The sequence below is a fragment of the Notamacropus eugenii genome, chromosome 4 (genome assembly GCF_028372415.1).
Source record: "Notamacropus eugenii isolate mMacEug1 chromosome 4, mMacEug1.pri_v2, whole genome shotgun sequence".
NCBI classification, from domain to species: Eukaryota; Metazoa; Chordata; class Mammalia; order Diprotodontia; family Macropodidae; genus Notamacropus; species Notamacropus eugenii.
This window is the reverse complement of record NC_092875.1, coordinates 48339474-48351861: the sequence shown is the minus strand read 5'-3', so window position 1 is coordinate 48351861 and position 12388 is coordinate 48339474. Positions and strand designations below refer to the sequence as shown.

Sequence of the window (12388 nt, the reverse complement as noted above, 5' to 3'; positions counted from 1 at the left end):
TCCTGAAGCTACGCATTCATCGATAGGCTGAGGGCTCTCAAAACCTATTAAGACACTAGTAACACACAAATGTGGCCACAGACACAACTCTGGAACATACTGGATGTCAGCAACAATCCCCGTGTAGTGCTTCCCTGTTGAGATCTGTTTGCATTCCATAATGGACTACAAAGCAAGAAATTACTGATCAGCAGGGAAAGTTAATTAACACACTACATGCAATTAGGTGAAAATGTTGCCAAGGTTATGGTAAAGGAAATAGCAGCCCCCCCCCCCCCCCCCCATCTTAATTCCAAGCAGTGGCAAACAATTTCAAGTATTGAGAAAAAAAATGTGTGCACATACATATGTGTATGTATATACACACCTGTATGAATCTTACATATACATATATGTATGTGTGTGTGTGTGTGTGTATATATATATGTATATATATATATAAAATTTGTAAACCACTTGTGGGGGAAGGCAATGAGTCTACTGAATAGGGACTCTTGTGATACATTCAAGTAATATGAAGCAGAATGGGGAGATAGGTTCCAGGTTGACCAACTCACATGGCTTTACCTTCTCAAGCACACAACAGGGTCCTATACCTGAGTTGGGGCCTCCCCAGGGGCACAGCCCACTGCCTTTTAGGTTTGTGGGAAAGTCCCACTATATGCCCTTGATGGAGGATTCATGGGTTGGGGAAGGCAGGAGACCTAGGCCTCGACCACTGGACCCCTTTTAAGCGGCTGCCAAAGACATGGAAAGTCTCAGTGAGTAAATTCATTCTTGGGATGCAGGGTGGGAAGGTCTCCTCTCAATGTTAGAGCCAAATATAGGTTTTAGGGAAGTTTCTTGCATATACTGTTATTTAATGGCACAGAACGTGCAAACAAAAATCTATATTCCATCACATCTGGGGAGTCACCAGTCTTCCAAGGAGAGCTTGCTTGGGAAGGAGGTGGTCTTTAATGCCACTCCCACCACATATATACCTTTGGTGGCGGTCCTAGGTTTGCCATTCCCTCAGGGGGCTCACACAATACTGCTGGCCAGGACCCTGTGTTCAGAGAAGACTATGCCCAATGGACGCTCGCCATTCATGCACCCACAGCTGGTAGGCCCCAGCGCCAGTCACACAAAGCAGAGCACACACCCAGTCATTCACTCATGGTGTCAGTCATTTTGGCTCCAAAGTCTCATCTGAAAAGAAACATTGAGCTTTCCCTCACACAATCACACAAGCACCCACACACACCCAGCCCCCACCCCACCCTTCCCTTCCAAACAACAAAAAGAAAACCAAAACTCTTATAGAAAGTTTTTTTTTCTTTAAAAAGAAAAACACTTTTTTTTTTTTAAATCTGAAGTGTGTGAGATTTTTCAATGTCTGTTCTGAAATTAGAAAGCCTGGAGGCTTTATATTCATACTGTCTGTCCTTAAAAGAACATTAAATTAAAAGGACTGTATCTCTTCTCTTGGAACGGCAGGTCCCAAGCTGGCACAGTGTGGTGCTCATCTGTTGTTTCCATTACAAGTACAGGATACAGTTCCATTAAATACACACAACATACACACACTCACACACACATATTTATATATATATATACACATATATATATATATATATATATATACACACGCTCGTAGTGCAATATAGTAACTGGGGGTGTGAGGGGAGTAAGAGGGAGAAGTTTTTTCTAGCAGTCAGTATGGTTGCAGGGAACCTGGGAGGCATGATCAAAGGTCCTCCTCTCCAACCAAGGTGCATAAAGTGCTCCTTCCGATTCACAAAGCTAGTATGGGTTGGCTTAGGGGCTTTTTTTTTATTTTTAAATTGCCCCTCAAGTCAGATTAAAAGCAAGAGATGACGTGCATTCTCACTTGGGCTCATTTGAGCATGTTGAGGATGAAGCCACTGAGAATATGCACATTTTGGCGTTAAGAGATCCAGCACACAAAAATCATCCAAGTTCTTGAGGCGAAAAAGTCGGTCTGTTTTTCGGTTCCCCACCCATCCTGGTGGCTCCAGCCCTGGCAGGTTGCTAGTATGCTGCTGGAGTGCCAGGCAGGGGCAGAGTCATCTTGGAAAAGTGATTGACTGGCAGAAAGCATGGCGGGGTGGGGAACAATGGGAAGGGGGTGGGGTGGGTGGGAAAAGTAACTGGCCTGGTGTCAGGGTTTCATGCTTGGGGTTCCCTCCTTGTGTCCCAGTGTCCACTGCCTGCAACGGACGTAGCATTGGAGGGGCCCGACCCCTGGAAATGGTAAGAGTTAATTATGTAGCAGCTTGACTCTCTTCTAAGGACAAGGGACAACGGGGACGGAAGTTCCGTGGTCTCCCCCAGGGAGGGAAACACTTCCCCTCTTCTGGGTAGCTAAGCCAGCTGGGACTGACTGTAGTCACTTCTAATTTCCTCTGCTCTGTTCCTGGGAGAGGCAAAGGTCACAGGGCTCCAAAACCGGGATGTGGATTCTTGGAGACAGATCCAACAGCCTTTGTCCCAACAAGTCTGTCTGGCCGAGACTGCAGACATGATGCAGCCCACGCTGCTGCCAGAAACTGACCCACAGTTGGTGAGTGGGTGGACGGCTATCCCGTGAAGCACAAAAAGCTGGTGGGTGGGCAAGAGGAGCTCCATGGGGTGGCTTAGGCACAAATGCCAGATAGCAGGGCTGAGAGTCTCCGCTCAATGCACATCTTGCCTGCAACAGGGGGGTGGAAGAAAGGGGAGTGAAGATTCTCTACAACTGGGTAGGCTGAGGAAAAAAGGGGTGAGGGGAGGGAAGGGAAAGGAAAGGGAGGCAAAAGGAGTATGGAGGCTAAGATACTTAATAACCACAGGGAGTGAGGAGGGGAACTGAGGCCCAAAGGCTTAGTCCTTGATAACCCATGTGTATCATGGTACATTCTCCAAACGGGAGATGGTGCACTCCCTGGTTAGAGTAGGTGCCAAGATATAGCACAGGGGAATTTTAGATGGCTGTCACTTACTATACCTTGTGACCTCAGGCAAGTCAGTCTCTTGGTCAGAGAGATTTTGTTCATTTGTAAAAAGGGAAGTGAGTGGGAACAGATGACCTCAGATATCCCTTCCAGATTTAACTATATGATCTATTCCAAGAAAACTGGGCAGGGCTTGCCTGGCTCTCTCCTTCCTTTACCTCTGGTGGTGGCCTTTCCTTCCCCTCAGAGTTTGGGGATTGCCCTGGGAAGACAGTATGCCATAGTACACATGGCACTGAACTTGGGACTCATGAAGACCTGGGTTCACATCTTGCCTCACACTAAGCTTCTCTAGGATAGTATTCTTATCTCAATCCAAAGTGGGGCTGGTGGGATCCCATGGCTCTCAGGTGTGCCCACGTCCTGCTTGGGGCAGCCTTGGTGTGCACCATGGTGCAGCTCAACTCACATTTGCTGATGTTCTCAATGTCTGCCTGCTCTGTGAGGATCTGCTGGAGCCCCTCCATGAGCAGCAAGGCCTTGTGGTAGCGCTGCACACAATCCTCACGATGGTGGAACATCTCATCCAGGGCCGCAGAGCGCACCTAGGGAGGGGAGGACAGAAGAGAAGTGAGGAACCAGGCACCCGGATCTATTCTCACCTGCTCTCCACCAAACTGTTCCCCTCTCATCCCCTACAGGTAGCATTCCCAAACTTCCCTTCTGAAAACCCTGAGGGCCTCTCCCTAGACTCTAAACTCCAGAATCAAAGCCAGGGTTTCTACCTTCATCTCACTGCCCCTATGAAAGCCATCTTGACCTGCCAGTAGTGAGGCCAGGTTCAAATCACATACACTGGAAAAAGCTATTGCAAGGTGTGGTAAGCTTCCCATCAGTGGGAGGTCCTCAAGCAGAAGCTTGAGCCAGGATAGAGACTGGACCTCTACCAATACAGGTCAGTCAGCACCTTCTCTGCATCTTAAGTCTTACAGCTGCCTCTCACATAGTAGATTGTTTTTACTTCAGTACCTGTGATGTTAGTGTCGGGAATTCCTGGATGAGGAAACTCCCTCCACTAATGCAGGTTGGCACTTGAGTCTCTTGAGAGAACTGCCTTGAGGCCCGGGAGTTAAGGGACTTACCCAGGGTCCCTGTGACAGTCTATATCAGAGGAGACACTAGAACCCAACTCTTCCTGGCTTTGAGGGCAGCTGTCTATCCAATGCCTTTTAGGGCACGATGTCAGAAGGTTCCTGTTCAAGGTGGACCACAAGGTCTAAGTGACTTAAAAGGATTCTATGAATATACATCTGGGCTCTGGAGAAGGATCCCTGGGTCCAGCCCAAAACATAGGGAGAAAAGACAGTGGGGCATGGTGGAGAGAGTGCCACATTTAGGAGTTGGAAAAAAGTGAACTGAAAACCAGCCTCCAACACATATGGAATGAGATCGAGAGCAAATGGTCTTTCTCACTGTCCCAGGTACTTTAAGACTATGTCCCAGGTGTTGCTGATGTTATAAAACACAAACAAAAGAGAGAATAAACACATGAACGAACACACAGACAGACACACACCCACCCACACACCCCCCAAAACCTGCAGATACTAAAATCAAGGGTTGTGTCGGTTGTTGTCTCCCCCATTAGCCTGTAAGCTATTGAGGGCAGGATTTGGCACAGTCCCCTGCTACACAGTTGGAGTTTAATAAATATCTTTAGATTGAAAGTGGAATGACAATGCCCATGATACCCACTGCATACCTCAGAGGAGTTTTAGGTTGAGTTGACTTTTGGGGTACTTTGTTGTATGTTGCAGGGAGGTCCACTGGCTTCAGACACAAATCTGATGCCCTTGATGGATAAGTCAGCTAGCCCCCCGGGCCTCAGTTTCCATCTCTAGACCTAGGACCCAAGACTATTGAAAACCTGCTCTCTCTCCCTCTGGTGTGGAGCCTGGTCAGGGTGGCAGAAGCCTGGATCTGGGGTGGGGGAAGGAGCCTCATACCATCTGCACAGCATAGTTGAAGATCAGCTTCTCAGCAGTGATGCTGTTGATTCGGTCCATGAGCCTCTGCTTATCCAGGAAGAATTTCTGCAGCTGCAGGTTCAGGCCATGGCAGGATGACACACTTGACTTATAAAGCTCATTCAGTTTCCGCACGACTGCAGCCGAGTAAGTGGAGAAGGATGGAGAGAGGGTGAGGTCAGCCCAAGGCTCTGGAGCGAGCACCTCCTTCCCTCTCCCCTGAGGGGACCACCCACGCACTCTGCCAGATGCCCACGATGTGTTGCATGAGGGAGGGAGCATGGGCACGGGCGAGTGAGTGAGTGAGTATGTGTGTATATATACGAGTATGTGAGCATGTGCATGCTCAGGGAAGGTTTGGACGCAGCATGCCGCAGCAAGCCGCACCCTGCCCAGCCCAGGAGCAGAGAGTCGATTGGCAGGGGACTGGATGGTGTGATGGAGCCCTGGAGGCTGTGCCAGGAATGGCTAAAGCAGCATCAGTCAGAGGGAAAGGATGGATGGTTTCTCTATTGCACCCACAGCTGCAGAGATGGCCTCACCTTTGGACTGGAAATTTGCACTCAAAACTACCTCCACTCACTCTTTGCAAAGTTGGGGGGACTATGAGTGTGGAACACTACACACTCCATCAGACTGGGTATCACTGGAGTTCAGTTTTGCTAAACTGCCCTTTGCCTTCTTTGTTTTTTATTCGTTTGTTGTTATAAGGAACATCTCTCTAGGTGAGGCGGGCAGGACATTATTTTGAAAATGAAAGTGAGGGAGCTGGACTAGACTGGCCTCAGAGGCCGCTCTGAACCTAAGATCCCTGTAAGATTAACAGGGGCTGCTGCCTGGCAGATACGCATACACAACACCCAGCACCCCCAGCTGTTGGTTCTGAGGGAGAAGAGCCCCTTCTCTGGGATTTAGTCACTCCTAAGAAGCAGCAGGGGGATGTGATCATCTCAACCCACCTGGACACACAAGGGAGTTCTCTGTACACACACTTCTGGGGAGCCGCCCTTCCTCTAGGTGTTAAGGTCCCTGTTCACACCCATCTCAACACTTACTACCTGTGTCTCTAGGCCTTAAATTTCTATATTTGAGATGTGAAAGGGTTGTACTTTGATGGCCTCTCCAGCTCTACGTATGATCTTAAGGGATGTCATCAACCTGAGCCTCAGTTTCCCCATCTGTAGAAATGAGAGGTTTAGATCAGATGTCCTCTAAAGATCTTTCCATCTCTGTGTATGACCTCATCTGTAATTCGAGGTGGCTGAACTGGACGACCTGATATCTCTTCTAGTTTTGGACCTACAGTCCTATAAATCCTACGAATGAACATGCCCATCAAGTGACATCTGCAAAGTCCCAGTGTCTAATCTGTTTGCCCTAAAACATTCCCCATGGGGGATGGATGGGAAGGGGGACGGTCCTACCTTGCTTGACGGTGGAGGACAGGCACAGTTTCCCAGCTTTGATCTGTTCGATGGCCGTCTGCAGGCCAGAGGAGAGCAGCTCGGCCACCTTCAGATATAACACCAGCTGTTCTGCATAACTGAGGGGAAAGAAGGAAAACATCAAGTAAATCCAAGTCCCTGCTGCCCATTATCCTGTGGGCTGGACAAGCGGCAGGATGTCTGAGAGAGAATGGCCTGCCCTGGGGGGGTGTTCAGGTGGCCCTCAACTTAGCCTCCCCTCGTCTGCCCTACGCCCCCTTGGGACCTCTGACCTCCACTCTCGGCTCAGCAGGCTGATCTGGTCGGCCACGATGCTCTCCTGCAGTTGGTACTCAGAGGCCAAGGAGCTGCCCACCTCGCCCGTGCTCCCCTTGGCAGAGGCCATCTCCATGACGCAGTGGACAAAGGCCAGCGTGAATCGGAGGCTGCGGAGGATATCTGTGTGCTCTTGCTGCAAGGAGAAGAGAGACAGGGCTCAGAAGTGGGGAGAGGGACCCCCATGGCGCTCAGAAATAGCTCCAAACAGTGCCTGCCTTCCTCCACAAACATCTCTGCTTGCACCAAATCTGAAACACTATCCTTTATTGTATATGGCCTCTTCCACAGCATCCATTCTGACTCACAACCCCATGGAAACCAACAGGAGTTTGGCTTAAGCACTGGCCCAGTGAGGAAGCCAAATGGAAATTCTGAGCACTCCTCCCATAGCTCTTCCTGATCCCCTTCACCTTCTGAAATTCTTGCCTCCTTCAAACCTAACCTGAAGCATCACTTTGTTTGTTTTAATACTATTAATTTTTTCCAATTACACGTAAAGAAAGTTTTCAACATTAACTTTTATAAGATTTTTGAGTTCCAAACTTTTTTCTCCCTCCCCAAGATAGCAAGCAATTTGATATACGTTACATACATGTACAATCACGTTAGACATAATTTCACATTAGTTATGTTGTGAAAGAAGAATCAGAACAAAAGGGAAAAACCATGAGAAAAACAAAAGGTTTTGAAAACAGAATAAAGCATCACTTTCTACATGAAATCTTTCCCAATTTTCCCCTCTCAAACTAGAGAGAGAGAGAGAGAGAGAGTGTGAGAGTGTGTGTGTGTGTGTGTGTGTGTGTGTGTGTGTGTGTGTGTGTGTGTGTGTGTGTGTGTATGTGTGTGTGTGTATTTTCTCATTCATTATCCCCACCCCACCCCAAAAGTCAGTTCTTTGAAGACAGGGTTCAATTTGTTCTTGGCACTTGGCATAAAACCATCCTTTCACATCTACCTCCAGTGGCTAGCACAATTCCTGCACATAGTAGGTACTTAATGCTTGATCCATTTCTCTCCATGAAGGTGTGTTGGGGCTAGGCAAGAAAAGCTGGAGGAACAGGGAATGATTCTTTCAAGAACAGAAGCTTCCTGCCCCCTCACTTTGGGTCATCCAGAGAACAATCAGACCACTGAAGATTAGCTAGGCTTTTTCCTCCTGTTCTTTGCCTTCTAAATCTGGGAGATGAGAGCTAATGCTGTCCTAATTCCTGTTTCTATGGCCCTTTCTGGCTTGTAAAGGCTTTCTTCCCAACAGACAAGTGTATCATCACCTTCAGTCTTACTTAAAAAGGAAACTGAGGCTCAGGCTTACAGGGCTGTCCTTCTAAAGAAAGTCAGGCTTTCAGGAAAGGGGAAAGACTGGGCTGTGGGACTGAAAGAACTGAGGCTGAAGACCCCGAAAGAAATCAGTAGTTAGCCAAAGTATGGAAATCTAACCTTCAGGGACTGGCCGCCAAGGCTCTGTGTGGCTTTCCCCAACTGTTCTTAGGGATGGATGAGCTTGATCACTTGATCAGGGTTACATAGTAAAAAACCGGGCTGTCTCAGATAATTAAGGAAGAAAGCTTGGGAAGGCTGGAGGCGTCAACCACCCTTTCCCAAGGCTACAGAGGACCAGCTGACTGTACCTGTTTCTAGTTAGTGAAGTAAGCAAGATGCAGAGGGAGGACACTGGGCTCCTGGGCTGGACAGCTCCCAGATTTGCCCCAGACAAGCCTAGTAAGACAGGTCTCGCCTTCCTCTCACACTGGCCAATTGCCCTTGGGCTCCTTCTCTCCTCCCCACAGGATTAGACATATCAGGCAGGATGGATAAAAATACTCTCTCCCTCCCAAGGAGAAAGCTGCTGGACGGGGAAGATGAAAATTGCAAGCACAATCTAGCCAGAGCAGCTTGTTCTAAATTAAGCATTTTCTCTTCCCCTCCCCCACTTTCTTTCAAGGTGACTCATTCTCCCCCACCCACCAACTCACATGCAAGCTCTCAGGGTTAACCCATCGATGGATGGCTGCCTCACCTCCATGAGTGTCTCCTCAGGCAGGTCAGGGGCCTCGAAGGTCACAGCCCCCTCCAGGTTGGCAGTGATAGGATCGGTGAAGCCGTAGCAACGCAGATTGGCTGAGGCCTCTGCCGCCTCGCCTCCCATGCCAGGGATCAGGTGGCGACCGCTGAAGGAGCCACCAGAGCTCTGGGAACTGGAGGAACCCACTGGTGGAGAGAGGACGCAGGTCCAAGTGAAGTCCCCAGAGATGCCCACTGGTACCCCTTAAGCCCACCCTGCATCATTCTCTGCCAGGCAGAGAAAGTGGGTCATGGGGCTGATCCTCCTAAAACAAAGCTCTGGGGACAGAGTGGGAGCTGGACTGTGGGGCTGAAAGAACTCAGCAGCTAGTCAAAGTACGGGAATCTCACTCTCACACACTAAGTCTACACTGCTTTCCTAGGAGAATCTGGGGAAGGATGGGAACCACAAATCTTGATTGTGAATTCTTTGGAGGTCAGTCTCTCTCTCTCCTACCCTCTTCCTATTACCCACAATGCCAGCCTGTTCCCCTGACCAGTGATTTTGCTAGCAGCAAAAGAGGGCTTGGGGAAGAAATTATTGCCCTGTCTTGCTATGTGGGGGACATGGTTGTCCCTGGCAGAAGAAGCCTTTCATCATTCTTGGGGAACACATGCTTTTGACTGCCCCTGCTCTGCTTCTCCCTATCCCTCTGAAGATTCCAGGGTCCCTCAAGTTTCCCCTGGAAACTCCCCTAATATGTCCCATAACCCTCCCACTCCCTTTCCTGGCCATCTGACCAGGCTTTTGCCCCCTAGATGTGGGAATGCACAGAACAATGGGCAGAGATCTCAAAGTTCTCTGGGGACCAGTCCCAGCCCCTCCCTTTCCATCTTCCTTGCCAAATACCCTCTTATCTTTTCTTTCCTGATCCTCCTTTCTTTCTCCCTCTCTCCTTCCTCCCCTTCATGCACCAGGAGCTTGGGTCACGGTACAATATTCCACATTCCCCAAACCATAACCCCCTTTTTGCTGGGACCAGGTGGAGGTTGATGGAAATAGGGGAAAGAAGAACTCTAAGGTCCCAGCATGCAGGGAGAGAAGTCTGCCACTGCTTCAGGTACAGACTCGTGCCTCGCCTGGCATGTCTGGGCATCAGTAGGGCAGGTAAAGAGATGCTACTTATTCTGTGGACTCACGGAGGGTATCTGCATGTGTGTGAAGGAGAGGCAGCCAGCGGGGACCTAGGAGAACAATACATTCCCAGAGGGGAGATCAAGGTTAACCCATAGAACTCCAAGGGCATAGAAGAGAGAAGTCCCTTCTCCCATAGGCTAAGAAAATCAAGACCTGGAGCCTGCCAGCAGAGACACCAGCCACAGAGAGCAGCTGTTGTCCCAGAGAGGAAGCAAGAGCCCAGGACGTGGAAAGGAACTGGCTGGGCTCAGAAAACCTCAGAGCCACTCAGAGTCAGCACCAAGCCCAGCATGGGGCCCATTCCCTTTAACCAAGATTGTCTTGTTAAGGCCCCTTTCAAAAGGAGCAGTTAATGAGAATGGCCCAGTGAATAGAGAGCAGACAAGGAAGAAACAGATTCAAGTTCATCTTTCTTTCTTCCTAAAAGGAGTTTTAAGGTTTTTTCCCCTTTCAGTGCTTGAGATACATGAATGCATTCTTTTCTCACAACAACGCTGAGAGGTAGTGACTGTTATATATTTCCATTTACAGATGAGGAAACTGAGGCAGGCATATGATCATAAACGTAGAGCTGAAAGGGCCCTTAGAGGTCTTTTAGTGTAAACCCCTCATTTTATACATAAGGAAACTGAAGCTGAATTTGGAATCAGGCCTTCCTAAAACCTTTTGGTTCTTTATAGAATGAGTTTATGAATAACCAGGAGCCATGGGATGGTCCCTAATCCACGATCCAAAACACTCTAAGTTAGTTTCAAGTGGAAAACTGAGTGATCAGACAAGTGTCTGAGCCAGTACTTAAAATGGGGTTCAATAATCCATCATGGTCCCTTATAGGGACGTCCTCACCCTGACAAAACCCCAAATTCAGTAACAACCTACTAGACCCTTTTAAAGGGACCTTCTCAAGGTTTCACGGGCTTTCCTTATAAGCTACTATATCAAGCTGAATTATCCCCATGTTCAAATCCAGGTTTGATTAAGTGTAGACTTTTTCCATGTAATTGGGAATGGGGGTAGAGGTGGGGAGGGAGGGCAGGACTGAAGGAGAGGTAAAGAAATCTTTACCCTAACTCCCTTTTTTGTACCCCTTGAATTTAGGGCCGTGTTTAGCATGCAGTAGGCACTTAATAAATGCCAAAGGAAGCTCCTGGGCTGGGAGTCTAGAGGTCTGGCTTAGATCTCTTTGGAAATCTGATCTGCCCACTCAAGAGATGGAAACTCCATCCTTTGTTCCTCATCTTACCTCTGGGATCTGGGGTGACCAACCAAGATGTCACCTTAGGTTCCGAGAGATTCTGTCAACCCCATTCTGGAGACCTTTCTTTTTCATGTATTCTATGTGCCATAACTAGCCATCTCCCTCCCCCTCTGCTTCCAGCTATCAAATGAGATAGCCATAAAGCACTTAGCACAGTGCTACTTTATACAGTCCTACTGCACACAGTAGGAGCTTAATAAATGCTTGTTTCTTTCCACGTTCCAGCTCCCTTCAAAGCTGAGCTCAAGGCAAACTCCTGCAGGAAACTTTTCCAAAAGTTCATGCCTATGCTTATCTCTTTATATGCTGTAAACCCCACAGTAGACTAAAACTCCCTGAGGGCAGGGAGTACTTTTCCGGTTAGTCTTTGGATCAAGATCTAGCAGGTACCAGAAGGTCATACACCTAGAGCTCGAAACAACCCACAGATGAGGGTCCATGAGGCCCATGGCTCTACCAAGGTCCCACAAGTCACAGAGGCAGAGACCAGGTTTACACCAGACTGGAATGAGCCTAGAGGTTCAGGCTGGAGCATCTACAAGATGTCAGAGGTCACAGAAGTCCCAGAAGAGCCCAAAGCCAAGAGATTATCAGAGAGGTGGGCTGCAGAGAGCACCCTTACCTGAGAACATCCGGGTTCGAGGGATCTGTGGTGGGGTCGTGCCACTGGGAGGGGAACCCACTGTGAATATGACAGGGGAGGGGCTGGAGGAGCCCCCAGCCCTGGCTCCCGGGAGCAGGTTCCCTCCATATCCAGCAGAGGGAGCTGAGGGGGAGAGAGAAGTATAGGTGGGTAAAGACCAAGTCTCAGAACAATGTCAACCACAGACATACTACCCCAGTCTCTTTCTCCCAAAGGACTGAAGTTCTTCTCCAACTGATCCTCATCTCTTTCAAAACCCCACTCAGGACTTACTTCCTCCAAGAAGTACGAGCCCCACTCCACTATTAGACATCTCCCTGACATGTGAGGCTGACCATCTGCCTCAGTTTTCCCTCTCCCTGGGATCAGACTTAAGAGGAAAATGAGGCCCAAGACACATGCCCAAGGTCACATAGGTAGATCTGGGATTGAATGGGATCCCAGAGGCTTTCTTGAACAAACCCCTCATTTCACAAATGAGGAATCTGAGGCTCATAGAGGGTAGGAGATGAGGCCCAGGTCACACAGGTAATTTCAGACCACATGATCAGAAATCTAGAGC

General features: G+C 48.7%; 1 protein-coding gene across 6 annotated transcripts in view; it reads right to left on the bottom strand.

Moving 5' to 3' along the window:
* Nucleotides 1-1297: 1297 nt before the first annotated feature.
* Nucleotides 1298-12388, bottom strand: part of ULK1 (unc-51 like autophagy activating kinase 1) — a 56623-nt gene continuing 45532 nt past the window's right edge. For 4 of the 6 annotated variants that reach the window (XM_072600767.1, XM_072600765.1, XM_072600762.1 and 1 more), the window contains 8 exons: nucleotides 11806-11949; nucleotides 9928-9972; nucleotides 8744-8934; nucleotides 6681-6859; nucleotides 6388-6506; nucleotides 4943-5100; nucleotides 3406-3541; nucleotides 1298-2695 (listed from right to left, as the gene is read on the bottom strand). In XM_072600767.1, the coding sequence (XP_072456868.1) occupies nucleotides 2640-2695; nucleotides 3406-3541; nucleotides 4943-5100; nucleotides 6388-6506; nucleotides 6681-6859; nucleotides 8744-8934; nucleotides 9928-9972; nucleotides 11806-11949 (1028 nt within the window). In that variant the 3' untranslated portion in view covers nucleotides 1298-2639. The remainder of the gene's footprint in view (nucleotides 2696-3405; nucleotides 3542-4942; nucleotides 5101-6387; nucleotides 6507-6680; nucleotides 6860-8743; nucleotides 8935-9927; nucleotides 9973-11805; nucleotides 11950-12388) is intronic. The other 2 variants (XM_072600764.1, XM_072600766.1) reach the window with 1 other exon arrangement.